Source organism: Pterocles gutturalis, unplaced genomic scaffold (assembly GCF_000699245.1).
Source record: "Pterocles gutturalis isolate BGI_N339 unplaced genomic scaffold, ASM69924v1 scaffold15109, whole genome shotgun sequence".
In the NCBI taxonomy this organism is placed as follows: Eukaryota; Metazoa; Chordata; class Aves; order Pterocliformes; family Pteroclidae; genus Pterocles; species Pterocles gutturalis.
In genome coordinates this window covers 49,955-76,095 of record NW_010131051.1, presented here as the reverse complement: position 1 = coordinate 76,095, position 26,141 = coordinate 49,955, and the positions used below count along the sequence as shown (strand labels likewise).

Sequence of the window (26,141 nt, the reverse complement as noted above, 5' to 3'; positions counted from 1 at the left end):
AAGCCAGGTTCCCCACATCAGCTTCCTCTAGTGACTTTTACTCCTTGCTTGCAGTTCATGTTTTGCTGGAGGGCTTGCTAAACGTAGCCATCTAGGTGGAACTGTAGCCACAGCCCCTGGGAAACAGCTCTTTCTGCCCTATCTTAAACCCCTGTCCAGAGCATGAACCGCCAGGCTGGCAGGGCTACCTACAAAGTCTACGCTCTAGCTAAGAAAACAACTAGTTAAAAATACAGCTCTGCAGCAGGGTGGCTCATGTTCTGAAGACAGCCAGTGGTCATCAGTTCTCAAACTAACAGGCTGCTTGGCATGCAGGTGCTGCTTATGACGGTGCCAGCTGAATAACTGGATGGCTTGCTGGTAGTAAGGTGACTTTCTTCAAAGATATTTGACATTTAAGGAAATCAAACGATGCAATGAATGTCATGTAGCTTGTCTTTTCAGGACGATGAAGAACGTCCTAAGGTTAACCCAGCACTGGGTATCCTCTTAGCTCTTTGCAGTGGACGTATGAGGGGTACGCTCACACTCTGGTAATGTACTGATCTATTGAACAACCATGACAAGTTGTGTTGCGTCAGTCAAAAGCAAAGGTCCTGTAAGCATCAGTGTCTGTCAGGGGGGTCTGCTTGAAAATTTCTGGGTTTGGTGGGGCAGACTCTTACCGTTAAGGTTACTTACAACTGACATGATTTTAATACAGAAATAATAATTGAATGAACTTTAAAGGCAGTGAATATTAAGCTTTAAGGAAATGCTGATGAAAATTTCTATTGTTTCTACTCTCCAGAGATGGTAGGATTAACTGAAATGTACCTACATTCAAATCCTTGGTGTACCAGCTGGCATTGCGCTTCACGAGGACAGGGCCCAAGCTCACACCACTTGACTTCCTCGCATGCCTTCCCCGCTGTGTTAGGGGGACACGTGCAAGTGAAGTCATCCCAGATCGAATAGCATACACCACCATTGTGACAAGGGTTGGACTATGGGGAAAGAAAAGAGACAACCTGAGTAAGAAAAAAAGCTGGAGGACTCCCAACTCTAAGGATGGGGGACTGTTTCGCAAAAAGGAGAATTTGCTTATTTCAGATAAAAACCAGTACTATCACAGCACAGCATGTTCAATAATTGGTGAAAAATAGTATTTCAACCTTAAAATATTTTCATTCTCCTCTATGCAAATACATTTTGCTGCTGATATTCATAATCTGTAGCATAACTCGACAAAATCTGCTCTTTCTAGCATTTTTACATATTTTCCTACGATGTCATTATCATCAAATAACGTATGGGAACATACAAAAAAAAAAAAAATTCCCCATAATAACAATGGGAAAATGCTCTGGAAAATGTCATTCTTACCTTGCAGAGGTTGTCACCAGTGCATCCTTGGGTGACATTGATCAGAACTCTGTTGATAAGAGGATTCAGTGGATGGGTGATGGGGAAGAATTCCAGCGGCTGGTTATTCACTCTTACGTCTTGGATGCAGCCTTTGAAATACTTCCCATTTCTATCAGTTTCTTTGTTATCTGGTAGGCCTCCAATGTAAAGAATATCCTTACTTTGTATGGTTCGTACCAGAGTAGAAATAAAGCCTAGGTATTGAGACGACTGGAACAATTCCATCTTATTTGGTTCTATTTTTAATATTATTAAGTGAAAGTTTCCATCGTTCATGGTTTTTTCCCTAATAACTTCATGGAATTTAGAGCTGACATTGTGAGTTTCCCACCTTCCAAGTAGACTCTTACGTAGAGGCGAGTACTGTTTCTCAAGGCCAGTAACAATCCAGAAGATTTGCGTGTTCGAACAAACATTGATACGTTCAAAATTTCATTCTGAGTGGCATCAAGAGAAAAAGCAGCATAGCCTGAAGAGTCCTCAGATCCAAACCGGCCTGGAATGTACTCTTGAGGTTAGAGATATACGAAAAGATTTAAAAAAAAAAAAAAAAAAAAAAAAAAAAAAGAGAGAGAGAGAGAGAGAAAAGAAAACAATTAGGGCTAAATTACAAGGGAGCCAGTGCAATGGTCAAATAGCTATTTCTGGTAATATTTACTTATGGCAGTAAGATGTGCTGGTATCTATGGAAGAAAAAAGACTTGATCCAGCTGTAAACAGCTTCTATTTCAAAATTCCTGTTGGCTTCCATGGCTGTGGCATTAAGCCCCAGTACAGGACCAGATGCTGTATTATTGGGCATATTTTCCCCCTTTATCATGTTCTGTGTAATGCTGTGTTTTCAAATGGTTAAACAAGGACAGATTTCTACAGTTTCCTGGATTGGTCCTCAGATTATTTTGAAAAGAACCTAGCTGCTTTGATCCTCTTCTGACTGTGGCAGTTAGCATAATTCTGGAACTTTCTGAATTTTTTTGCATTGATTCCAATCATAGAAATAGCTGAAAGCTGCTCAGCAAACCCCTTTTGTGTAAAATCTCCAAACGGGGCACCTATTTGGTGCTGCTCAGTCCTGTGAGTGCTATGGTGTTGTGGGGGAAAAATGGTCCAGGATTGAGTAAGCCTTTTTTTTTTTTTTTTTAGTGCTTATCAATTAAAACTATTAAACCAAAACCATCTGTCTTTTTCCCTTACTCTTTATTTTCAGTAATGATTTTCAGACTTGTAAGGATACAAAATATGTAGTCCAAACCGTATTTTATTCTGATGAATCATCTCATTAAAGCACAACAAAGTGTTTCTATTTTTACACTTTAACTTTCGTGATCTTGTCCTCAATATTATAGACTTCCTGCCTAAACACTTTCAAGAGCTTTTTTTAATATATCAAATTCATAGAAAGAATAAAACAAACTTTATTTTTTTTCCATGTTTTTAAATGCTCACAGAGCTGAAGAGTCAGTCCTCTTTTGTGCAGTAAAACTCCTAGTGAGACCTCTAGGCCAAGTTTCTGCCTGCAGCCCTACTTTTTTTTATGACTATATTAAAAAAACCCAATGAAAATAGAGGTCTGACTGTGAAGCCCCAACAGACCCTTAATAACCACTCTGCACTACTATGTGGCAGGGTAATATTATTTAGCAACAGGAATAAATTCCTTGCTTGTTCCTGAAGAGACAACTTCATAAATAAATTCAATTTGAAATATTAATTCTATGAATAAGTTTATCTATATATCTACATAATCCTTGTTAAAACTCTAGTAGGTAGAAATAAATATTTGTCGAAATGGGTGTTTTGAGGCATGAAATCTCTTTAGGTTATACCTTTTGTGTAAGGTGGTACTAGAGACTGAGATATTTTTTCATGCAGGTAAAAAGAAAATTTCTGCTGGAATTAGGATTATGCATTTGCAATGTTAGAAGGCAGCGTTAATCTTCAAAAAGGTATTTCATGTTTACAATTACTTTGTTGCATTTCTATTTATAAATATATATATCAATCTGATCTTCCGTTTGATGAGATGGTTAGCATCGCCTTGGTCAATATTAACCTCTTGGGTCACAACATCTGGATGCTGATCAGAATGAGTCAACATCTGTTTGTTATTTTGTATATGTAGAGAAAATATTGCCTCTTGTCAATTAAATACTTGGCAGCAATTTTTCTTCAAAAAGACACTAGCTTTTCTTATGTTATCCTTTACTGCTAGTCTCCCTCACTCTGCCTTTTAAGAAACCTGCCCCAGTCTTTTAAATATGGCATATATCTAGAACCTATGTATCAAAATGGCATGGTGCCATGATTTGTAAGGAATATTGTGGTCGGCGGAAAAAAAAAAAAAATGCATGCTTTCTAATCATTCTCAAAAGTTCTAATACCAGTATAAGCCTCTCCTGGCTCTGACTGGTTTTAATTTCACTTCATATAAGGAGGCAAACATATTTACCAGATGTTGTCCTACAGTCCTAGGTTGCTTTCCAAATCTTTGGATAAATTACAGCTAGACTTCAAAGAAGTCTCTTACAATTACCTCTCAGACTTTGTCATTTTGCAATAAGAACAAAAAAGAAAAACTATTGAAAAGTATAGATAACTGTTAAGTATACAATACAAAATGAAATAGCATTTAAACATTTTGAAATGTATTTCAAGCTGCAGCTCTCTGCAGCAATGCATTCAGTAAGCCCCCGGGGCCAGTCGTTCAGCTGAGGTCAATCCCTGTACCGTCCCTGGCCGCAGCTCAGCCACACCGCGTCGCACCGCTGTGGGGTCTGTCCGTTCCAATCTGACCGTGGCTCTGCTGTGGCACTTCATTCCTTCCAGTCCCCTTGGCAAATATATATGCATATATATGTGTATGGATGTATTTTTTCCTGTCTAAATGTTGCTACGATCACCCAGGTGTAGGTGGTTAGTAAGGGGGCAGGGAGGGAAGCCGGGGCAAGGGCGCTGCGTGGAAGACTCAGTCCTGTACATTTTTCTTGGACAAAACTGCTTGTTGGAAATCCCTAAAACTTTTGCAGAGGAAGGACTGCCAAGTCCACCCCACATTGTTCCTGAGGGGTGCTGTATTTGCAGCTCCGGAGGGTTACACGCAGCAGGGGCAGTGCAGCAGGAGCTGGGCAGCAGCCTCCTGTTATCCTCCCGCTTTGCCTCAGCCCGTGCTTGGAAAGGTCATCGGTAGCAGGGAAAGTGCTACAGGCATCTGCAGCTTTTCAATTCCTGCTCGTCACTGCCAAGGAGGCTGTTTGCTGAGATGTGCTCTTTGGTTCACTGCGACATAGACATGTTTCCTCTGGTCACCAAAGAGCTCTCCGCTGCTTTCGTTAGCAAGTGTCCAGAGCTGCCCTGGGACCAGCTGAGTCCGGATGGGACCAGCCGCTGAAGCCCTGCCTTCTCCTGGGGCTAATCAGATTAAGTTAATAGTATAATCTCCTTCTTTCTTCAAAATGGGAATCTGTCTTTTTTTAACTTGCAGTACTTTTGCTTGCCTTTCATTGCCTTAAATGAATGTCTTTATAAAAGCCTAGAGAGCTCGAGGATAAAATTTTCAAAGAATGCTTTGAAAGTAAGACTTAAACTCCAAGTGACTTGGTTGCTTTCTAAATTTTACTGGGGGTGCATAACCTCCAGTGAATTACAGTTTTCCAGAGTTTATGGAGTGCTAAGAGAACTAAGAAGATTTTAAAAACTGGATGAGTGGAATCTACCAGTTTAGTGTGACTTTTTTTTAATTTTTCTTTTTTTTTATCAGGCTGAAAAGCAGCCTTCCTGGGAAATTAACAAGAAAAGAATGAATGTGTGCTCCTACTAACCTCTTGCACTTTCTTACTGGTTGACATGATACTCCAGAGATCCTAATGGTCACGCTGTTTCATCGCCAAGGTAAACAGGATTGATCATAATCACGTTTCCAGCAACCACTGAAAGCACAAACACCAAGAGCATTCCCTTACCCGTTGCACAGCTCGGCCCTGCGTAGGGCCGGTAGCAATCGCAGTGGTAGCTCAGCCACAGGTTGGTGCAGCGTCCTCTGTTCTCACAAGGGTGGGCTCCGCACCAGTCCTTTTTTGTACATCCTGTCCTGACATTTAAAGATGATTCTGGTGATACATTCTCGGGAGTAATAATAATGGAGTCTATTTCAATGTCCTGAAGACAGCCTACAAATGAAGGTGCAGAATGTATATTATAGGTGTTAAGTAGAGAGTTGCTGCTAATGTTCCCCACTGGTAAGCCACCCAAAAACGTGCTCTGAAATGCAAGCATCACGTCATCATTATGAATCATAGCAGACGTTTTATTGAGACATGATTCTACACAAGAGCTGTCAAGTAAGTTAAGGGTAACAGCTCTTGCTAAGGTTACCTCCACTGAATGCCATTCTCCATCACTGACATTATGTGAAATATGCAAAAGAGCCTGTGGCTGGTTATTGACTTGCACAGATAAGTGTAAGTAGCTGTTCAGTAACTCCAGCTTCGTAAATGTGTTTTTCTCCCCTCGGTAAAACAGGAAAGCTGTAGGTTGCACAGTCTGAAACCTCAGGTTTATAGTATAGAAAAACTCCTTTTTAGGGGTGATGGGATTCTTCATCAAAAGGAAACTGTTTCCTTGAAAAGCAAATGTGGTTATGGTTGCACAGTGTATTCCAGTATACCCAGGTGGGCATATGCAGCTGAATCCATGTTGCCCATTTTTTAAATGTGGGATACATATTCCATTGTTTTGGCATTGATGATCAGTACAGCCATGGAGGACTTCTGTACAGTTCCAGCCACCGTAATAAATCCCTTCCTTGTTTGCAGGTGGGCAATGGCAAGTGTAATTCCCAGGAAAATTCTCACAGATTCCACCGTTTTGGCAAGGGTTCATGGAGCATTCATTGATGTCTTCATCACAGTGGGTACCTGAAGAGCAAACAAAGAGTTAGACATTCTGGATTGGAGAACTGGAGCCCAAAATGACATTTTTAAAAAATACCATGTTTTATTAAATTATCTTTAATTAGAGGGGAGCATCTTGATAAAGAGATGACTGACTCACAAGTTTAGGTTAGGGTTGGGGAGCCATGAGGGTTAGTTAAATATAAAAATACCTTTCACATGCCATGGTTTTCTTGTGTGAAATATTATACAAATATATCACCTGAGTGATAATCACATTTGGAAGAAAAGAACCAAACTGACAGTTTTGATACGGACAATGGGATGAAATGGAGACAAACATCACCTCCAAAAGATGCAATCAATCAAGTTTCCCACTTATTCTGTGGTAGAAATCTAGAATGCTTTGAGAGGAACTGAATTATTTATTACATATAAAAAGCCAAGAATTTTTGCTTAATTCTTACTCATATTACAATAGGTTGACGAGCTGGAGTATAGTCTGCTGGTCTATGCTTCTCTTTCACATTCACTCACACAGTAGAAGCGTTACAGACTAGTATTCCTGGTCCCATGTGCAACGTCTTGGAGCAGCACCCTCCAGGTGAGAGACATGTATAAGTCCTGTATGATATAGCAGTGCAGACTGACAAGTAGGTGAACATCCCTGCAAGATGTATGCAACTGGGAGCTGGCTAGCCGCAGGATGAAATTCAGAGTGAGCAGGGAGCTGCACGGTGTGACAATAAGAAATCCAAAGAGCTTAAACCTCCATCCTACCAGTGGTCTGGGTGAGACGCAGTGAGATGCACCCTGTCCACAGAGTGAGCAGCTGCCACATCTCAGGGTGAGGTGCGTACTGCAGTTATTCACAAAGGAACAATAGATCTCAGTTCTTCCAAACAGAAGGCAGCAGTGACTTCTGATCTATCAGCCACGGTCTCATTCTGTGAGGAGATTTCACTGGGGACGTGAGGATCTGAGAGAAGCTGTTCAAGGGGTTTGAACTTGTACATCCCAGCAGAATATTCCTGGTACTGTGTATCTACAGTGGAACTTTCTTTACCTCCCCTATGTACAAAATATAAAGCAAGAAAATATGAAAGGAATATTTTCTTAAATGTCTCAGTGCTTGGTGATGAGAGCACTTTCATAGAAGATGGGCAATACAGGCTCATATTTCCTCTTCCATATAATGCTTGGCTTCTGGTAAAAGGAGAGTTCCTCACCTCAACTTCACTATAATTTGATGGATGTAACCTAAGTATGTCTACCGGATCAGGCTTCACAAAGAAAAATAAATCTGTTCTTCTTGTAAAACTAATCTGCGCTGTAGTTAATCTATAAAGTGATAATTATACTAACTTCTCCCTTGAGCAATCAAGTAACCAATATGTATGCAATGGATCAGGGAAAATCTGTTTCTTATCTCCCTTGGAAGCAGTCAAAATGTCCAAATGCTTTTTTGGAAACTCAAGCTAAGTGCAGCTCCTAATTTTTTCACTTCCTTTATTCTAGACAAAAATAAGGAATACTTTGCAGTTAGTTTTCAAACTCATATCGTCAGCACAAAGTAGTTAATAGGCGTAATGATGCCTGTCCCCACAGCAAAGATGGTGCCTGTCAATTAGATGATGAGGTATGCTGGGACTCAGAGCTGCAGCTAGGTACCAGGCACCACACCTAGCCTTACATACAAATTCTCATTGAGCTTTATTTTTACAGCAAAATGCAGCCGTTTTTCATGGAAAACCACAGAGAGCATTGAGCCACAATGAATTGCTTCAAACAGCAGTAGATAAATGTAGTTACTCAGGCTAATCCCTTGCCTGTCCACTTTATTCAGTCCCAGCTGTAACTAGACCCATCTCAGAGAGCGGAGAGTTACAGGAGAGCCAGAAGGGAACTGAGAATCGTCCGAGATTTGGTTTAAAGATCAGAGAGCGTGAAGCAGTCATAGCACATATGTGAAAGGCTCTCTTAGCAGTGCTCCTCCTCACCCATCAGTCTTCAGCTCTAGTGCACAGTTTCCACGTGGAGCTTCAGGGTGTCAAACACAGCCAGTGCTGGCTCCCTGGTCTGGCAGTGGGCTTTTACCACAGCGGTCTCTCTCTGTTTTCCAGCCAGGCTTAGATTTTTTCCAACGTGAGATGTCTCTTTAATGTGGAGTGTGTGTGTGGAGTATACCTTAATGTGGAGTGGCATCTGGCAGAAATAGGGCTCATTGAGACTGACTTTCTCCAAGTGAAGTGCACTTCCCAAATCTTTACTGACGGGGGGCAGAGTGATGTCTGCTTTGCCCAGTTTGTGGCAATTTCTGTGCTAGCGACTTGTCCTGCTTTTACCATTCTGGTATATGAAAAGTGAAGTTCCTGTGAGCTGTTTCCTGTTTCAGTCCATGTTTTAGTACATCTCTTGCCTGATATTGCTCCCTGCCCTGTTTTGACATTGAGAACAATGTGTCTAGAGGTCTCGGATACAACTCAGGCTTAATGTGATGGCTGTAGGGTTTCAGCTCTCTTTGGGTTTTTGTGTCAGAGAGAAAAACTAGCGCAGCCTAGAAGCAGTAGGATTAGGGATGTACTTAGCCTTGTAGCCTTGTCATGGGGCTTCACAGTGGTCAGAGCGTGCTTAAGGATTTGTAGGCTGGGAGCTCCAGTAAAAGCTTTCACAGGAAAAGCAGCATAGTGAATGGCTAGATACTCAGCTGCTGCATTTTTAGGAATGCCTCATGACTCGGTGTATATTAGTTTATCACCCCACAGCACCTGCGAGGCGTCATCTTTGCCTCGTAGCTTGTGGTCTGACTCGCACCTTGCAATAGTGACTTGTCTCTGGAAAGGATGAAACAGATGCATAAACTGAATCCAGCTTTACAATGATGTTTAGTGTCTGTGTTCTCCACATCATCAAACCAGGTGTAAAATTAATGACGCTATGTCATAAGAGTGATAAACTTCTTTGGAAATCATATATTTCTGCCTTTAAATTTAGGTAACACATTTGACAATAAAAGCATCAATGTCTAACAAAGAAATAAGTTTTATGAGGGGGCACATATTATTGTTAGCCTATTCCTTGCCTATAGAAAATTAATAACATCAGTTAGGAAATGCAAAGTGCCTATCATAGAGCTAGTTAAATATGTGTAATTTCATAATAATTTCCGTGTCTGAATACAAATCTTATTTTTTAAGTAATGATGTTAATAATACGTTGCAAAATAATTATTTTTGTGGGGTTGTGTGTATATAAATATATATATGTATACACTTACATCTATATGCCCACTATTTCATACTAAGATTAGCACAAACAAAAAATATAGGTCACATGAAAAGACAAGTAAGCCTTTTTTTCCTATCAAAAATAAATAAATCAGCTGTTCTTACAAGCAGTGTTGATACTGCTTGTTATCTGCCAATCGCTATACAAGCAAAGACCACTGTCACTCAAGATAAAAGCACTCTAGATAAAGGGATTAGTCAATATTTATAGAACTGTATAAGCTGTTCAAATAGCTCAGGTTGGAGGAAAAGTTTAGCATGTTAAAAAAAGTATTCTCAAAAGATGTAAGACGTACCAAAAGCAAGTGCAGAAAGAACTATTGTTTAGCTCAGCTAAACATACTGTGTTTTTAAAGAGTCAAGTATAATCACTCAGTAATTTCTCTTCTAAATATATGACACACCTACCTACAATTTCAGATGTGAATATTTTTACCATATTTTTATAGATAATGATTACTTTTTCATCCTGTGAAGTTTCATTCAAAACAGAGATGAAACAGTTCCTTTGCCTCAGTTTGATAGCACCACGCACATCTGTCTCCTTTTTTCACTTACACACTGGTACTGTAGGGTAGCTATTGCCTAACTGTTAACCTCTTAATTAAACTATCTGTTTCAAATTCAGCAGCAAAGGTTTCCTGCAGAAGCAGGATGACAAAAGCAATTATTCAAGGATAATTCTGTTGACCACTACTAATTTTCATTTTGATTACACAATTATAAAAGTATGATCCAGGTTACACTTTTGATACACACCTTTGGTTAGAAATCTGCTTACAGGCTGCTGCCTTTCCAGTTCCTTGATACTATATAAATATCAAGTACAAGCAAGGAGTCCAGATAGATACTACACGTTCAGTACAGTCTAAGTGCACATATAATTTCACAAAAAGAAAATATTTACCTGTAAACACTGTAATTAAAAGGATGTAAACCTGTATCCTAGTTGCAACCATCTCTTTCCGAAGGAAAATGTCATCCGAAGGAAAAAGATTGTTTAGCGTTTAAGCAGTCCACAAAGTAAGTCTCTGTAATATTCAAACCAGCTCTTGGTATAAAGCCTTCCCTTCCAGGATTAGCTTGCTCCACTTCTGTACCTGCTGATGTAGTCTGATGGTGTATTTCACCCAAGCCAGATCAAAACAACTTAAAGTAAGACTCATTAAACTGCTTACACAATTGATACGCATGCTACGTAACTTCTCTTTCAGCGTGTTCTGTCCAAGTGTGAACTCTGATTATGTTACACAGAAAGGCATATTTTTACTATCAGTTCAAAACTGATTTGTCACTTCTTGTTGTTCTACAATGTGTTGGTTTTAAAACTCTATTTTCTTTCATTTTCAAGAGATTTATTAACCCAGATCAACGCTTTCACAGTCTCTGTCATTCAGAGAAACTGTACATCTCAATAAGCAGATATAAAAGACCTAAATTGTACCTAATTTCTTTATTTTATAAAGTATTTTTGTTCTATTGGCTTTCATTGTACTACTTACAGGAAATTTATGTCTGTATGTTTTTGAGTGTACTAAAGGCAGCAAAAAATAATTTACTAAAACATTTTCTTTCTACAGCTCTTGAACACGACCTTTTTGTTTGGACCTAATTTAATGAGAGGGAAATAAAGTTCAGGAGATTGAACTACTTATTTCTGTGAAAATTTAAGCAACAGACTTTTTTTTTTTCCTTTTTATTATACTTTATTTACATGGCAAATTGCTTAAAATATTGCTATAGCAGTATCTCTGCGTAATTAGTGAAATCATTATAAAGCAAGAGAGTCTCTCCCCAGGTTGGTATTTTTACCATCCAACCAGCATATGGCCAGCTGTGACCTCAGGTATTTGTTTTGGCAGTTTCCCATTTTAAAGCTTCAGCAATGCATCCTGAAGTCTCAGCCTGTCCCCAAGAAAATGTTGAGTTTCGGCAAAGGTGTTTTTCAATTCCTTCTTCTCCCTCGACTCATTTATTCGTTAATCGCAAAATTTCTGACCTTGTGTCAAATTGGTTTCTAGGTTCACCAAAAAAATCATGTGCAGGATACAATTTGGTATTTGTATTTTATGGCAATTCTCTGAAATCTTCTGCTCCTTCCAGACTCTGATAAAGGCATCGAGTGATTTTTCCCATACTAAATTCAAATAGCACGGGGTAAGAAGGTCACCTAGAGTCTTTGCAAGGTAAGTAAGGAAGCTTGAAACAAAATAAAGTTCTTGTTGATAAGTTAGTATGCATGTACTTTATTAGTAGTGCTCATCAAATGTCTCAAGCTACCACTTGAAGTTTAATATGCATTTTTATTTTGAAAATAACGAGCAAAAGTTGGAGGTTCTTGGTAATTGTCAGTCCTTTTGCAGTATGACCCTGATAAATGTTCCGAGGTAAGATTATGAACATACAAACTGTCAACAATTTGGGATAGGTATACGCTACTTCAGTAAAAACACGGAGCTGATGACACTCTGAGACAGAGGAACTTCATACCAGGATATTCAGCAAAATGCTTGAAGGCATGTCAGAACTGCTAGTGGGTGTTTTGAACAGACATGTCAAGAACAAGTGGGTTATGGAAGGTGGCAGTTACTCTAATTAAAATAAGCGTTTGATATTTTCTTTAATAACATTTTCATATACAAACCAAGGAGAAAAATCTACATGAAAACACCATAAAGTAGGTATAAAACGTATGTAATCCTGCCCAGCAAATAATTGTCAGAGGTTCCCTGTGAAACTCTGTTGAGTATGGTTTGGGACTGTCCACGGTTTTCTCTGGTCAGTCTTTTCATAAAAGATGTGGATGATGGCACAGAAAGTTTGCTTATTGAGTTGTCTCATAAAGCAGGGTTAAGTGAAACTTGAGTGTGTTAAAGACAAAATTACCTTTATAGGTTAACATAAGAAAATGGAGAAATGGTCTGAAAAATACTGGATTAAATTCTGGAAGGACTCATTCAGTTTCTTTAGTCTCAGGCCAGAATAACCAGCAATCAGGAGGAATAATAGTTCCAGTTTACAAAGTCTTGGTCATGCCTTAGTGGGAATACAGAGTCCACTTTTAGTTCTACACTGGAAGGAAGATTTGAATCAACTGGTGAGAATTCAGAGGAGAGCAGTGACAATAATCATAGGTCTAGAAAATATGGCTTGTGAGGAGAGACTGAAAAAGTAGGGCTGTTTAGCTGAAAGACAAGAAGAGGGAATGGAACAGTCTTTCGGTGCAGAAAAGGAGCACACTGTTCCCTGAGATAACAGTAAACAAGTGAAGAAATCATGGGTTTGACCTGCACCAAAGAAGATCCAAGCGCGCTTCAGGAAAACACTTCTAATGCTACAAGGCAACAAAGCCTTGGCATAAGATATCCACTGGGGGCCATAAGGTCTATTTTGGATCCTTAAAAATAGGTTAGAGACAAAAGTGCAAAGTGTGACGTGGGTCAGCCGATCCTATCTTAGACACATTGACAGTCCAAATGATACCTGCACGTCTGTCCCTTCCAGTTCAGTTTTCTCCATGTTTCTGTGACTTCCTTGAGTAAAATAATTCCCAGCAAATAAGCTGTAAATGTGTCAAACTATACATGCACCTGTGTGTGTCTATAGGTTGGTATGTAGGTATAAAATGCAAGTAGGAGTAAACGATGGAGAAACTTGAATTGTAGCATACCTTTTAGAAGATGCTTTACGGAAGATGAAAATAAAGAGTTGGCATTAACACTTCCTCCACCTATATTTTACAGTTTTGGAATTTTCTGTTACAAAATCCTACCTCAGGCAGAAACAACTTTTTTTCAAGGGACTCATTAATCCCAAGGCCAGCAGAAAGATCTGGCAGCGCACATATTCTTCAGGGCTCCAGTTCTTAGCAGACAATCTCGAAAATTCTAACTTTGCCACATCTGTGCTGATAATTGCAAAGAGATAATTAGTCTTTGCTGGAAGGAGGAAATGCATGTTCATGAGTGAGTAAGCGCAAGGAAATAAATTGACCATCTCTATGTCATCGTAATTAAAACTCATGCTTCTGGGCATAAATCAGTTGTCATGGAGGTCAGGAAGGAGGTTCCACTCTCGTGTGCATCAGTGTAGAACAAGTGAGGGGTATTTAAACGGACTTTTTTTTCTTTTATTTTTGTTCAGTAAAGAACTGGCTTATATTGGATATTGAACTTAATGTGACCAGTGATCTGATCTAGTATGGCAATTTTCGTTGCTGTCTTAGCGGGAAAAGCCTCATGTAAAATGAAGGAGAGAATACAGGACAGAGCTGGAGCGCATGGAAAACTGGATACTTTAAAACAGCAGGATAATAAGCGTTTGCTAACATTGGGCTAATTTGCACATGATACCTTTCACACAGAACTCTGATTTTGTAAAGTTGTAAGACCTTGCTAGTTATTTCTTTATTGCAGACAAATTCAGTATTATGCTATTTTTCCTCTTGCCGTTTGAAATGTACATATAAAGTTAATACTGCCTAGGAAAAAGAATTAAAATAGAGTTGAATGACTTGGCTTAATCATTAAATATGTCACTCTGTCTGAGGGATACGGAATTCATAACGTGCTACATTCAGAATGGCATGTTGTAACTCAATCTTTTTAAATGTTGCTGGCCTGAAGCTTCATAGACTAGTTTGAATTTTCAGTAATTTTTTTTGAAGTAGTAAAAATCCCCAATCCCTTAATCTCTTCAATCGTTAAATGTTTTTGAGAGCAAAAGTACTTGAAAGTGTTTTTCCATTTGTTTCACATGTTTTGTCACACCTAAAATAGTTTTCATTAAAAAAAAAAAAAAAAAAAGAAAAAGAAAATAATGTACATGCTGTAGGTGATTAGTTGTTTAGTGAGATCTGGTGTGTTTATTTTATTTTATAAATATTAGAAACAGCCGACTGATTTAAGCATTGGCTTTAGCTTCTGGGTAGATCAACCAGCCTTTTCCATGAGCCTGCTCTGCAGACCGCGAGTGCTCCTTAGGCAGAGTTGTGTGAGCGGCGCAGCCAGAGGTCAGGCACGTATAGCCCGGGAATGGCAAGGGACCATGTCCTAGAAGGGCAGCATGGCAAAACTGTTGCTTGTAGCCTACACCTTCATCCCATATGTCAATTAACACAGCCAGCCATGTGGATCCAATTGTAGGATTAGGGTCTGAATCTAGAGCAAAGAAAAACTTGGTGAAGAAATATGTCCCTGCGTGGCACTTATTTTCCTTTCATTTCCCTACTTCTAGAGTCAGCTTTATATAGAGATAAAAGAGGCAGCTGCTGTGGCGTTTTGACTGATGGAGGTAAGAAAGAAAATCAAACGGTGGCAGCCCAGTTTTCCCAGGCAGCATCCTTCTTGAGTTGGCTGTGGCCGCGTCACTGATCCGAGCTAGGAAGGGTTGGCGAGAGGAGGGGGAGCACCATTACAGGTTAAAGTGCATAAAGGTGACTTATGAAGGATACCATGAAGAAAGAAGAAAAAATAGCAGGTAAGAATTTTGAGATTAAAGAGACGCAAGTAGAGAAAAATGTGAATGGGAAAAAAGAAATACAGGAATCAATGGTACCACCAAAGATGCTTGTGCTGGCTTTTGAGACAGTGTTCTTGTTAGACACGCTGTAAGAGAGGCGAGTGTGTACGTGTATGACCATTAATCTAGATAGGAAATGGGAAGGATGCTTGGAAAGACTGCAGACCAGAGATAAGGCCGACACACAGGTCTGAGCTGAAATTGAGAGTGGAAAAAGGAGGCCACGGGAGGAACGTCAAAGAAAAAATTGAAAAGAAAAAAAAAAAAAAGAAAAAAAAACAGTTGTAGATTTTTTGGTAATTAAATAAAGATTATGATGTGCACCGGAGCAGAGAAGTCAATTCACAAAATGTAACAAATTGAGATAGAATCATAGGAAAATTTAGACTGAACTGGACCTTTGAAGGTTATCATCTGATTCAATGCTCCACTCAAAGGGTCAGGACATAATTCAGAGAAGAAACTGGGACAGCAGGTTTCACCGAATTTGATTAGTTTATACCTGATTATGGACCAGAATTTGGAAGCCAAAGAAAGATAGCTGGTGTTCTGCTTCCAGTACGTTTTTTTGTGCGTTCATTAAGTTGCAAAAAGAGTATATATAATTTAGGAATTTTTAATCTTTTACCTTTTAGAAAACTGTGTTAAAACTGTCAAATTCAAAGCATTAATGATCTGATTTGCATTTTTTGTAGATTTATGAGCTTGTACATACAGATAATGTGTGCTCATTTGAACTGAGGTGTATCCAGAGGGATCTTAAAACAACCAATGCCTTTGAGTTGTTTAATTAGATCACACAAGGTCATGTTTCATTGCCTTAAAAATCTGGTTGGAGCATATGATTCACTTTGGAATTGGAAAACAAATTAATTTTTAGTCCCCCAAACACTTAAGGCCTTTAAAAGAGTGTTTGCTGTTGATGAACACATCCATTGAGAAATGTATGCTGTGTCCAGTCTCCCCTAAAAGGGATTTTCTACCTTGTCTCTTGTTGGCTGATTCCTATTTGTTTTAACTGAGGAAGGCAAGCACAGCCACTGTGCTGTCTAGTGTGAAACAGCTTCTGCCCTGAAAAAAGTGCTTTGAAAAATTTCAGTCATTTGCAAGATTTTTCTCATTTTGTTAAAACCAATGTGAATCTCCGCAGCACACAAAAGTCACTGCATTTACATAACTTCGTTGTCAGTCCATATTGAAACAAACTGAAAAAGCCAGCAGGCTAGAAAATTATAGTTTTAATAAGGCCTATAGAGCTTCACTAAGAATGCAGACCTGAGAACAGAAAAACACAAAATATGAATGTGTGAACATACATAGCATGTTTATGCTGGGTGTATTTTGAGCTGTGCATAGCGTAGCTGTATAAATAGGACGAATATGATCTGTATTTATGCTGGGTATAATTACACTCCTCTGTTCCTACAGTATATCATTTTATTATCACTTTAAATACAGAAAAACAAGTCTTTTACCCTGAACTATTCACTTCTACAACTTTCTTGTAATGCAGTTACTCTACCTGCTGTATGTTTCCTTTCCGGTGTAAATAGGTGTGACTTGCTGCAGAGCAGTTGCGGATGCAGAGGACCTTAGACTGATCTTTCCGTCTGGTTCCCTATCAACGGGAGTGGCAAATCATGCCTCTCTTCACTTCAGCAGCACTGTTGATTTCTCCTGCAATGTTAGTTTGTTAGTCCTTTTGCAGTGGGAAAATTCACCTAAACTGTCTTTGTTTATCCAAGATGTCATATGCTTAACACATCTCGAAGCTGGGAAGCGTGAGATCCAATCTAGCTTCATTTTGTTATCCCAGTGGCAAGGGGATAGCATGGACTTCGGCTGAGATTGTGTGTGCTTGCAATGGACTTCTTGGGGGATTTCCTGGGTCATACTATGAGTATGTAATTTAGCTAGAATAAATCTAGTTTTTATATGTCTTTATGTGCTACAGTTAACTTCTGGAGCTGTGCAGACATCTTCACAGTACAGCATTTAAATAGCTTTCTTCCTTTGTTACTATAGGTGGGGATTTACCATGATGTTCTGGCCTCACAAACAAGTCTAATAACAGATTCTGAACCCTCTTTGTTAAGAAAGAATAGTGCCCACAGGACAGTGACTACAGCCATAATTGTATTGATCATTATGATTCTCTGTAACACTGTCGTGTTGCTAACACAGCCAGACCCAAAGAATTACAGCGGTGGGAGCAATCTGAATCAGGTCCACAGAATCTATTTCTATCAGTTAATTATCAGCATAAATTAGCTGTCCATACTAGGCTTTTTTTCTTCTCTCTGAGACTGTTTATTGAGAGTGCAAAGTTCCTTGTCAGCAAGGGAAAGGGTGTGCTTTCCCTGGTCCGGTTCTCCCTACACAATCTACAGAAGTCCTTTTCTAAATTAATTCAAACATTGTTTTAAAAGGGATCAGCACCCAGGTGAACAGTAAAAGGCTAGCTTGACTTCTTGGAAATTCTCCTTGTACATGAAAATATCAAAATCAATGTGGGTACCTAAACAGAAGCAGGTTGTGCCTTACGATAGGCACCTCAGAGTTGATTTTAAACAGTGCAAATGAGGAGACATAAAAATACTAGGCTTTTGCACTTATTCCTCCTACTAGGAAAAACTGAATAATTATGAGCTAGATGCTACAGGGAACAATTCATGTAAGAGCTTTTATGTACTATATCACTAAAATTAATTCTGGCGTTCACTTTGCTAGCTTATTTCTATTCCTCAGCATCTAAACATACTCTTTATGTCCTTGAGAAGACCTTAGAACTGGGACTCATCAGTGACAATTAATTGCCAGCAAACTATAAAACTCCTGAGGACAATCCAACAAAAGCATTAAAGTCTTTTTTATTTAATATCAATTAAAATTGGATTATATATATGTATACATGGGTATATATAAAATTGGGAAGAGTTCTTTATAGACCAGGGAGTTGTGCTGCCACTCAGAAGGACCTCAACAGGCTGGAGAAACAGGCAAGCTTCACGAACCTCAGGAAGGGCTGCAAAGGGATTTGCAAAGCCCTGCACCTGGGGACAATTAACCCCACCCAGCAGTGCATGCTGGGGACCAGCTGGCTGGAAAGCAGCTTTGCCATGCTGGTGGACAAGCTGGACAGGAGCCAGCAGCGTGCCCCTGCGCACAGAGGGACAACACTCTCCTGTGCTCTGTTGGGAAGCGCGACGCCAGCAGGTCAAGGTCATCTCTGCTCAGCACTCGTGAGACCACATCCAGTCCAGGTCTGGGCTCCCCAGGTACAAGAAAGAAGAGGATGTACTGGAGTAGGTCCAGCTGTGAAGATGATTAAGGGATTGGAAAATCTGTCATGAGGAGAGGCTGAGAGAGCTGGACTTGCTCAGAAGTTGAAATGGAAGTAAATTTTAAAGGCAGGGGATGGTGTTTCAAATTAAAAAACACATTTAAACTTCTCCCCAATTCACCTGTTCCTTCCCCTTGAATATATTGCCTGATCTTGTGAACGTGATTGCTCTCATGCATGCAGTTCTTCTTCAAACCTGATCACAGAAGTGTGAGGCTCAGCTGTATGAATGTCCTGCTCTCCAGTTTAAAATGTATGTTGGTAAATAATCTTTTATAACAGGTACAGGTGGGAAATTTGAGACATACTTGTACTGTAAAAGTTAAGAATGTTTGGATTCTTTACTCTGTTCCCCCTGTATAGAGGCTCAGCATTAATTCAGAATGGTTTAGAAGATGATGTGTACATGACAGCCCTGAGGATTTCCATCATTGTGATTTTCCTTCCAACTCTTTTTTGTTGTTGTTGTTGTGTTTTTTTTCTTTGAAGGGCATGATGACTTATGACAACTAAGCTTTATTCTCTGTGGAGTCTGACATTGCTTCTGTTTAACGGATCAGGCAGTTTGTGATACATCAGTACAAGACGCTTTCTTCCCTGTGTCAACCTAGGGTACCTCTTCAATATTCCCCATCTGTGCTGACCCGTGTGATCAAGAGGTCATGTCCTGAAGTGAAACCCAGAATCGAAACACTCACTTCTACCACAGGCCAGACTATTAATGTAACCTATTTAATTTACATCAAGTTGGAACTTGACATTCAATTTCTCAGTCCAGAAGCAATTATTTTTAAAGGAACATGCCAACAATATTGCTTGGCTTAGAATAGCAAAAGTTCAAAAGGGTAAAAAACATTTCACACCATAAATAAAGAATTGATTATACTTGAAAACAAAGTCTGTAATTACTACTGACATTTCTGAGCCTAGATGAGGTGACTTTTATGCCTTAAAAACTAATGTCATTTATGCCACTGGCATTATGGGAACCTTATGTAAGGGTCTGAAATAGTCTGTTGCTGGTATTTTAAGGATCAAGAGGAAAACATTAATATTTTGCACAATGTTTGGTTCAAACATATTTTTTTGTCAAGCGAGGGTGCAAAATTCATTGTCGGTGCTTAGCCTTTAGCAGGACAAGAATTCCTCTGCCTCCTCTCACGCCAGTAGCTCCATCAGCAGGACCACTGGCATAATCAGTAAAACCCAATGCTTTGGGATGGGAAATTATGTTCTTCTTCTTCTTGTGTGAAAGCCAAGTCTCCAAAGTGCTAACAGATTTTAACTACGAATAGACCTGATCTGGGTCATCAAATTGCTCTCCTGTATTTAAAGCTGTAGTGCTTGGTTTTTTTCCGTAGCTCTTACAGCCCTGAGTGGACTTTGCATGACTGGCCGAAGACCAATCTCCCTGAGCTCCACGTGGAAGATTCTGCTAATCAAACTGTCTGGTCCAAAAGCTAAAACCTGATGTTTAGAATCTGGACTTGCAAACAGTGTCCATCACAAAGTCTTTGAGGACTAGTACCTTCCAGATCAGGCTCTAATGACTGCATTGAAATATCAGCTAAAACTAGATGTTGCTGATGCGTAGCAGATGCTACACATAGACAGCACTTCACGCTCCCTCTACTGGCTAATAGATACAGAAGTACAGAGGACTTGGTTCTCCTAGAGCTCTTCGATCTCTCAGAGCTCTGCTGGTACCAAACTGCTGATGCTAGTTCAAACAAATTGCATATTTTCACATAGTAGGGCAGCTTATACTTTTTTGGGGGGGTAACACAAACAGCAGTTTACCAAGTGAAGTCCTTTACCGAGGGTGAAGGACAATGCCATCCCACTGCTGTGGGTTATTTGAGGATGTTTATATGTGAGACGTGGTATTTCAAAGGCATGTAAAAATCTGTCAGCGTGAAAACAGAGTAGCTACACCACAGAAAAATCGTAATGCCTACAAGAACGAAGAGATGAATGGCCTGACACCATTTATATTTGATGCCATAGCAAGATAACAGCAGCCTGCATACTTTAATCTTAGGTAAGTTTACTCGTGCATCTTGACTTTTTATCTGAGTATAGACCAATATTGCTTTCGTAACAAATACATGCACGGCAAGCAAACATCACACATTTCACACCGTCAGAAGCCATGCAATTAAAATAATTAATTAGTAATGAAGACCAACATAAACTCTGCTTGCTACCAAGCATATGCATGGCATACTGCAAATCTTGCAGAAAGGAATGAAGACAAATCCTTCATTCGTACCACAAAACAATCCAGCCAGAAAACTGTGCACTTCAAAACAGAAAAGATGAAAGTTACGGACCTTCTTAATTAGTGATCAAAGAAAGGCTTTCTATAAGCTTTCTATAAGCACTTTTTCTATAAAGTACTCTGAAACAACTATTATCTATGTATTTATATATGTATATGTATTAGCACATATGTGTGTGTGTACACCAACTTGTACCTACATGCATATGGTTCAGAACTACTTGCCCATGTGCTTTTTCTGAATGAACTCCTCCAGCTTCTCCAACGTCACTCCTGACACCTGAGTTCCTCTGTTATGGGGGTAAAAGAGAAGTTATGTCTCTTGAATGTTTGGTTGTATTTCCAATAAACTGGATTTTCATGGGGTTCACAATAGTGAGATTATTAAGGCTGGTTTTAAAAATTATCTGTTGAGTAAAACATTGAACTAGTAAATTGGGTCACTTTGTTTATCACTTGACCTTTGACCTTAAATATTCCATAAATTAGAATGTATTGAGGAAGTAAAATATATTAGCTTCATAGCACAGGTCTTCTCTTTACTGCCTACTTACTAAGTACTTTCTCTAGATTAGGGAAAACTCTATGATGTGTAGATTTAAAGAATGTTCATTTCTGTTTGGGGAAAAGATTTTCATCTTCTTGACTTGCAATTTGACTGCAATTTGACTAGAATGATGGAGGTTTATACCATATAAAGCTAAACAGCATATACGGTGAAGTATCTCCTGAGATGGACAACCAAAAATTCTTAAGAAGATGAACACAGTTCTGCTGTCAGTTTAATGTTTGCAATACCTTTGATTTCACCAGGGTTTGGGCACGGTTATCACTTAGACCACACTTTAAACTCTACTTTCATTAGATGTTGTCTTTGCTATTGGATGTGTGTGTATATGCAAGAAACATCTCTCTTCAGGAAGCATAGGCTTATCCATAATGCCAGGGTGTGACAGACACATAGTACTAGCATTAGGACGTATATCAGCGTATATCAGCAGGTACACAGCAGTTTCTGTTTATATTACAAAAATGAAGATTACTGGTTTTTCAACACAGGAAGAGAAGGGCAAAAGGAGTCCTATGTTTGGTTCCAGGCTGCATAGCGTGTTGCTGGTCTTGGGCAAAGCAAGCAAGAAATTAAAAAGCTGGAGAGAATGTTTAACGGGTAAAGATGGATTTGAGTGGGTTCATAAGCTCAGCCAGGAGGTGGCAAAACGGCATTGTAGGAGACTATAAATATCTGGGGTATGCCAATTAAAAAGGCTAGGAAAGGTTTGTTCACAGTAGTATGAAAGAAATCAAAAAGATAAGTAGGCAGAGCCTGAAGAAGGCCCCAGGAGAAAAATTCTTACTGGATATTTAGACTGGTTTTAACAAGTAGTCAATCAGACGATGGAATGACCCACCAGGAATGAGTGTCAGGAAAATAGCAGGTGCTTGAAAAGCATTATTCCTGATTGCAAATAATATACAACTGCCTTTTTTTTTTCTTTTTTTTTTAGTTTTTTTTTTTTCTTTTTTCTTTTTTGGCTTTATTTTGTTTTGTTTTGTTTTTTGTTTTTTTTTTTTTTAAAGCACTTTCTACCAGGTACTGGACTTACAGAATCCTTAAATCTAAGGACATTATCTGCCTATGTGTTGCAAGATCGGGGAGCTTATGCATTAAAAGCCATTCATCCCCTCCTCCTTCCCTTCAAGGAAAAAAGCTTTTAATGCTAAAAAGTGTTGATGTGCAACACTGTTTAACACAGAGAGATGTGCCAGATTCAAAATATCCACTGCTTGCAGGCTCTGTCAATCACGTCGGACTGCATTATACAGCTTATCAGTGTAACTACAGAAAATAAATCATAGTAATTATGGGTCAGCCGTGAAATTTTAAAGCATAAAACTCTATACATGTTCTGAAAATAATAATGGTAGACGCTTCCTAGTGTTTTAATTTCATATCTTTCTAATGCTAAGAAAAAAAAAATCCGAAACATCTTTACATTTGTGCGTTACTTGGGTGCTGAGTAATGCAGAAGTGGTGACTGCCATCCCTGCACTTCCTTTGCAACTTGCAACAAGATGAGGAGAGATATTTCTCATGTAATACATATTTCTCATGAAAAAATATACATAGGTATAGTGGGGCCCTAAATATAATTCTCAGTTGCAAGGAAATTGTCAGGTCTGTAAGCTAAGTCTGTAAAGCATTGTCATGAAAAGCTCAAGGGCTCCTTCTTAATGATCATGGTTCAGCTTTTACAGAATTTTGACACAGATCATCATTGCCAGTAAAAATACTCTTCTGTCAAAAGGTTCCCTTGTACAACAGGAGTAATAGAGACAAAGAAAAGTTTACTAAAAGGAGTCCTCTGAATAGTCAGCGCCCGTGCTAGGTTCATATTTTGTACCTAGGATCTGAAACTGTTTCAGTCTCTACTTGGAGCACGTTAAATAGGGTACTCGCGTCTGATAATGATGTACAAACACATCCTCCACGGGTTGTTGTGAGACTCCACCGTTCATAAGGTAATGTCATACCTTGTGATCATGTGGGACCTTGGTCTTTTTTTCTGGGTTTTTTTTTGAAGTGGGGCTAATACTTAACACACTTCACAGTACCCATGTATGACTGAATTTGCTTGTGTTCATGAAAAGTTCCAATTTTAGTGAGGTGAAAGCCAAGCTGCAGAACACTGTGGTAAATACAGAAAGATTATCAAGTGGTGTCAGTAACACTTAGGGATACCTGCTGCTGTTTTCTGAAGTGTCTCCCACTAAATTGGAATTCTTTAACCAGTGATAAACACTAGGTAACTGTCACAACTAGAGTCGGTGCATTTAAACAATCACTCTCACATTCTGCTGCCATGCAGGGGTAAAGTTAAGTCATAAGAAGATTAATTTTTGCAAGAAATGCTCTTAGGCTTTCACAAAGTATCTCAAGATATAGCCTGTGAAGGAAAGAACTGTTGTGAATAACACAAGTCAGTCTTAGCTGCTGTGATGATTGGTATGGCTGAAGAATGTCAAAATTACACTTTCTTGTACTAAATGGTATTCCTTAGTTGTTGAAGAGGAGTATTACCTGCAGTAGAAATGAAATAGAAATGTCCCATGAGTTCTGTAATGGAAACTGATAAAAGAATGGCAAATTCATAAATTCCTCCAGATATAGCCTAATTTCAGTGCTGCCATCAATATTCTGAGGTTTGCTTCCTTCATGTGGCCATTATGGTACAGAGTGTGCGAACTGTGAGTTCAACCTCGACTTTCCTTCTGGGGGATTGTCTTTATTAGACTAACCCCACAAGGAGTTTGGTCTGGGAGCTAAGCATGTGAGAAACATTCGCAAATCTGTCCGCCTCTTTCCCCAGAGTTTTCCACAGGCCAGGGCTAAAGGATACACTCTGTCCTTCAAAGCGAATGTCCTGACCAGTTCAAAAATTAAGAAAAAAAAGAGAAGGAAGAATTCTGTGACAGAAGTAGAGAAGGAGAGGAAAACTGAGAAGAAACCAATTCAGATGACAATGTGAACATCTCCTTTACCAGGATGCTACCGATATAAGAAATGTTAACTAGTATTAGAAGACAGAATCATTAAAAGCATGTCCAAATGTTCTTTCAAGATCAGAGGCTTTAGTAGAGATGGAAAAAGTACTTTAAAGTGCTAATTGTCCCTTTTGTGTAGGGTTTTTGAAGGCAGCAAGTGCCCGCCAGGCCCTGAAGGCATGCTGTGTTGGTACAGCCCTTGCCTGCCCTGGTCTGGTAATGCTGGAGCTGCTGGAGGCTGGCTGGGAACTGGGAGCCCCCTCCTTCCCCCTTGTGCTTTTGAATGTAAGAATAGATAGAGATCACAGAGTCTGCAATGGAGATAGGACAGCACTGGGGAAATATCCCCAGGAAAGCAGTAACTTGTGATTGGGAATCAAATTGAGGTGGAAAAGATGTATGTTTGCATGCCCGTTCCAGCCTCTCTGCAGTTCCCAAGTGGTAAGAAGCCTATATTTACATCAAGCCGTAATTCTGTTTTTCAGTGATTCACATGTGTAGTACTTGTATTTGGAATTTCTCCTTAAACCAGCTTCCTTTGAATGGGTGCTTGATAGTAGCAGCATTTTCCTTCTTGAACCTTTGCATGTATGGGAATAATAATTAGCTAACAGTACCTCCAGACCTGTTAGTTTTGAACTTGAGTGCCTCCCTTGCCTGCCGGAGAAGCCTGAGTCCCACTGAAAAGATGAGTGGTGCCCTTGGAAACTTCGTAATTTAAATATTGTCTTTTCTCTCTCTATCTCCTCCTTTTTTTTAATCTTCATTCTTTCCTTGGACAGCCTTGTCTTCTTCTAAGGTCTCAGCATCAAGAGAAAATAACCTTTAAAACTGTGATGATGGGCCATGAAATAAAGTGAATTAACCTGGTGTAATGGAGGAATGATTGACCACCATGGTGTGAACAGCTGAAGGACAGATGAGGAAATAAAGGAAAAAAGAAAATTTGTAGTTTGGGGACAAGATGAAAACTCTGCTCTTTATCTGCTTGATTTCATTTTTCTAAGACTTGCATCGCTTTCTATAGCTAAGAAAGATGTCAGCTGTGTCACCCTTGTACTGTTTAAGAAGAGGATTTAAAAAATAAAGAAATTAAAATATATGCATGCATTTTAAGCTTCCCAAGTTAGTGATAATGTTCCTACTATCCTACCCGTTACTCATAAATAATATTTATGAGGGAGAGGAGTATGGCTGACTGAGACATAGTCTACCCTGTCATCTGCTGGGGGGTCTGCCTATAGCGGCATCTAAAGATGAGCAGGGAAATGGAAGCCCAATGCCCTGTGTGCTTTTGTTTTTCTTTCACCGTGGCTTATGTGCAGAATGAGAGCCCAAATGATTGTGGTTTTAAGCACTGGTCCCATGATGTTCACAGTTCAGTGTCTGGGTTGAGGTTTTCTTTAGTTAGTTGAGTTTTCAGTACTCTCCCATACTGGCCATTTATCTGCCTCCTCTTCTGGCTCCAGGAGACAGTTTCTTTCCCACATGCCAGCAATTCAATACACATACGACACTGGTCTGATCATATCATTTTCTCTTGCAGCAGTCCAACAGACTGGGAAAAGGGCCAAGGAAATTTAAAAGGGAAAAACAGAAAACAAGACAAATAAACAAAAAGGATAAAAACCACTTAGGAATTCATGATGCCAAAGCAAGCAGGAGTGCTGGTGGCACAGCTGGCACGTAGCGGATAACGAGACACCAGAAGCGGCAAGGTCCTCAGCAGCCAGTGCTGCTTTCACACTCATTCTGCTGAAGCAAAGTGGATGGTCTGCATCCCTGCTAGAAGCACTGTCCCACCTGGGGACCATGGGCAACATGGCTTTTGAGGCACGGGGAGCAGGACCCGCCTGCATTGCACACTCCCC

The 26,141-nt window shown here is 39.5% G+C and overlaps 1 protein-coding gene across 1 annotated transcript in view; it reads right to left on the bottom strand.

Moving 5' to 3' along the window:
• The window catches only part of LOC104466895 (protein crumbs homolog 1-like), a gene marked incomplete at its 5' end in the record, with an annotated part of 73,809 nt that overhangs the window by 32,049 nt on the left and 15,619 nt on the right, over nt 1-26,141 (bottom strand). Inside the window, 4 exon segments of the mRNA XM_010080463.1 lie at nt 821-986; nt 1,366-1,688; nt 1,691-1,915; nt 5,367-6,320. Of these exon segments, the coding sequence (XP_010078765.1) occupies nt 821-986; nt 1,366-1,688; nt 1,691-1,915; nt 5,367-6,320 (1,668 nt within the window).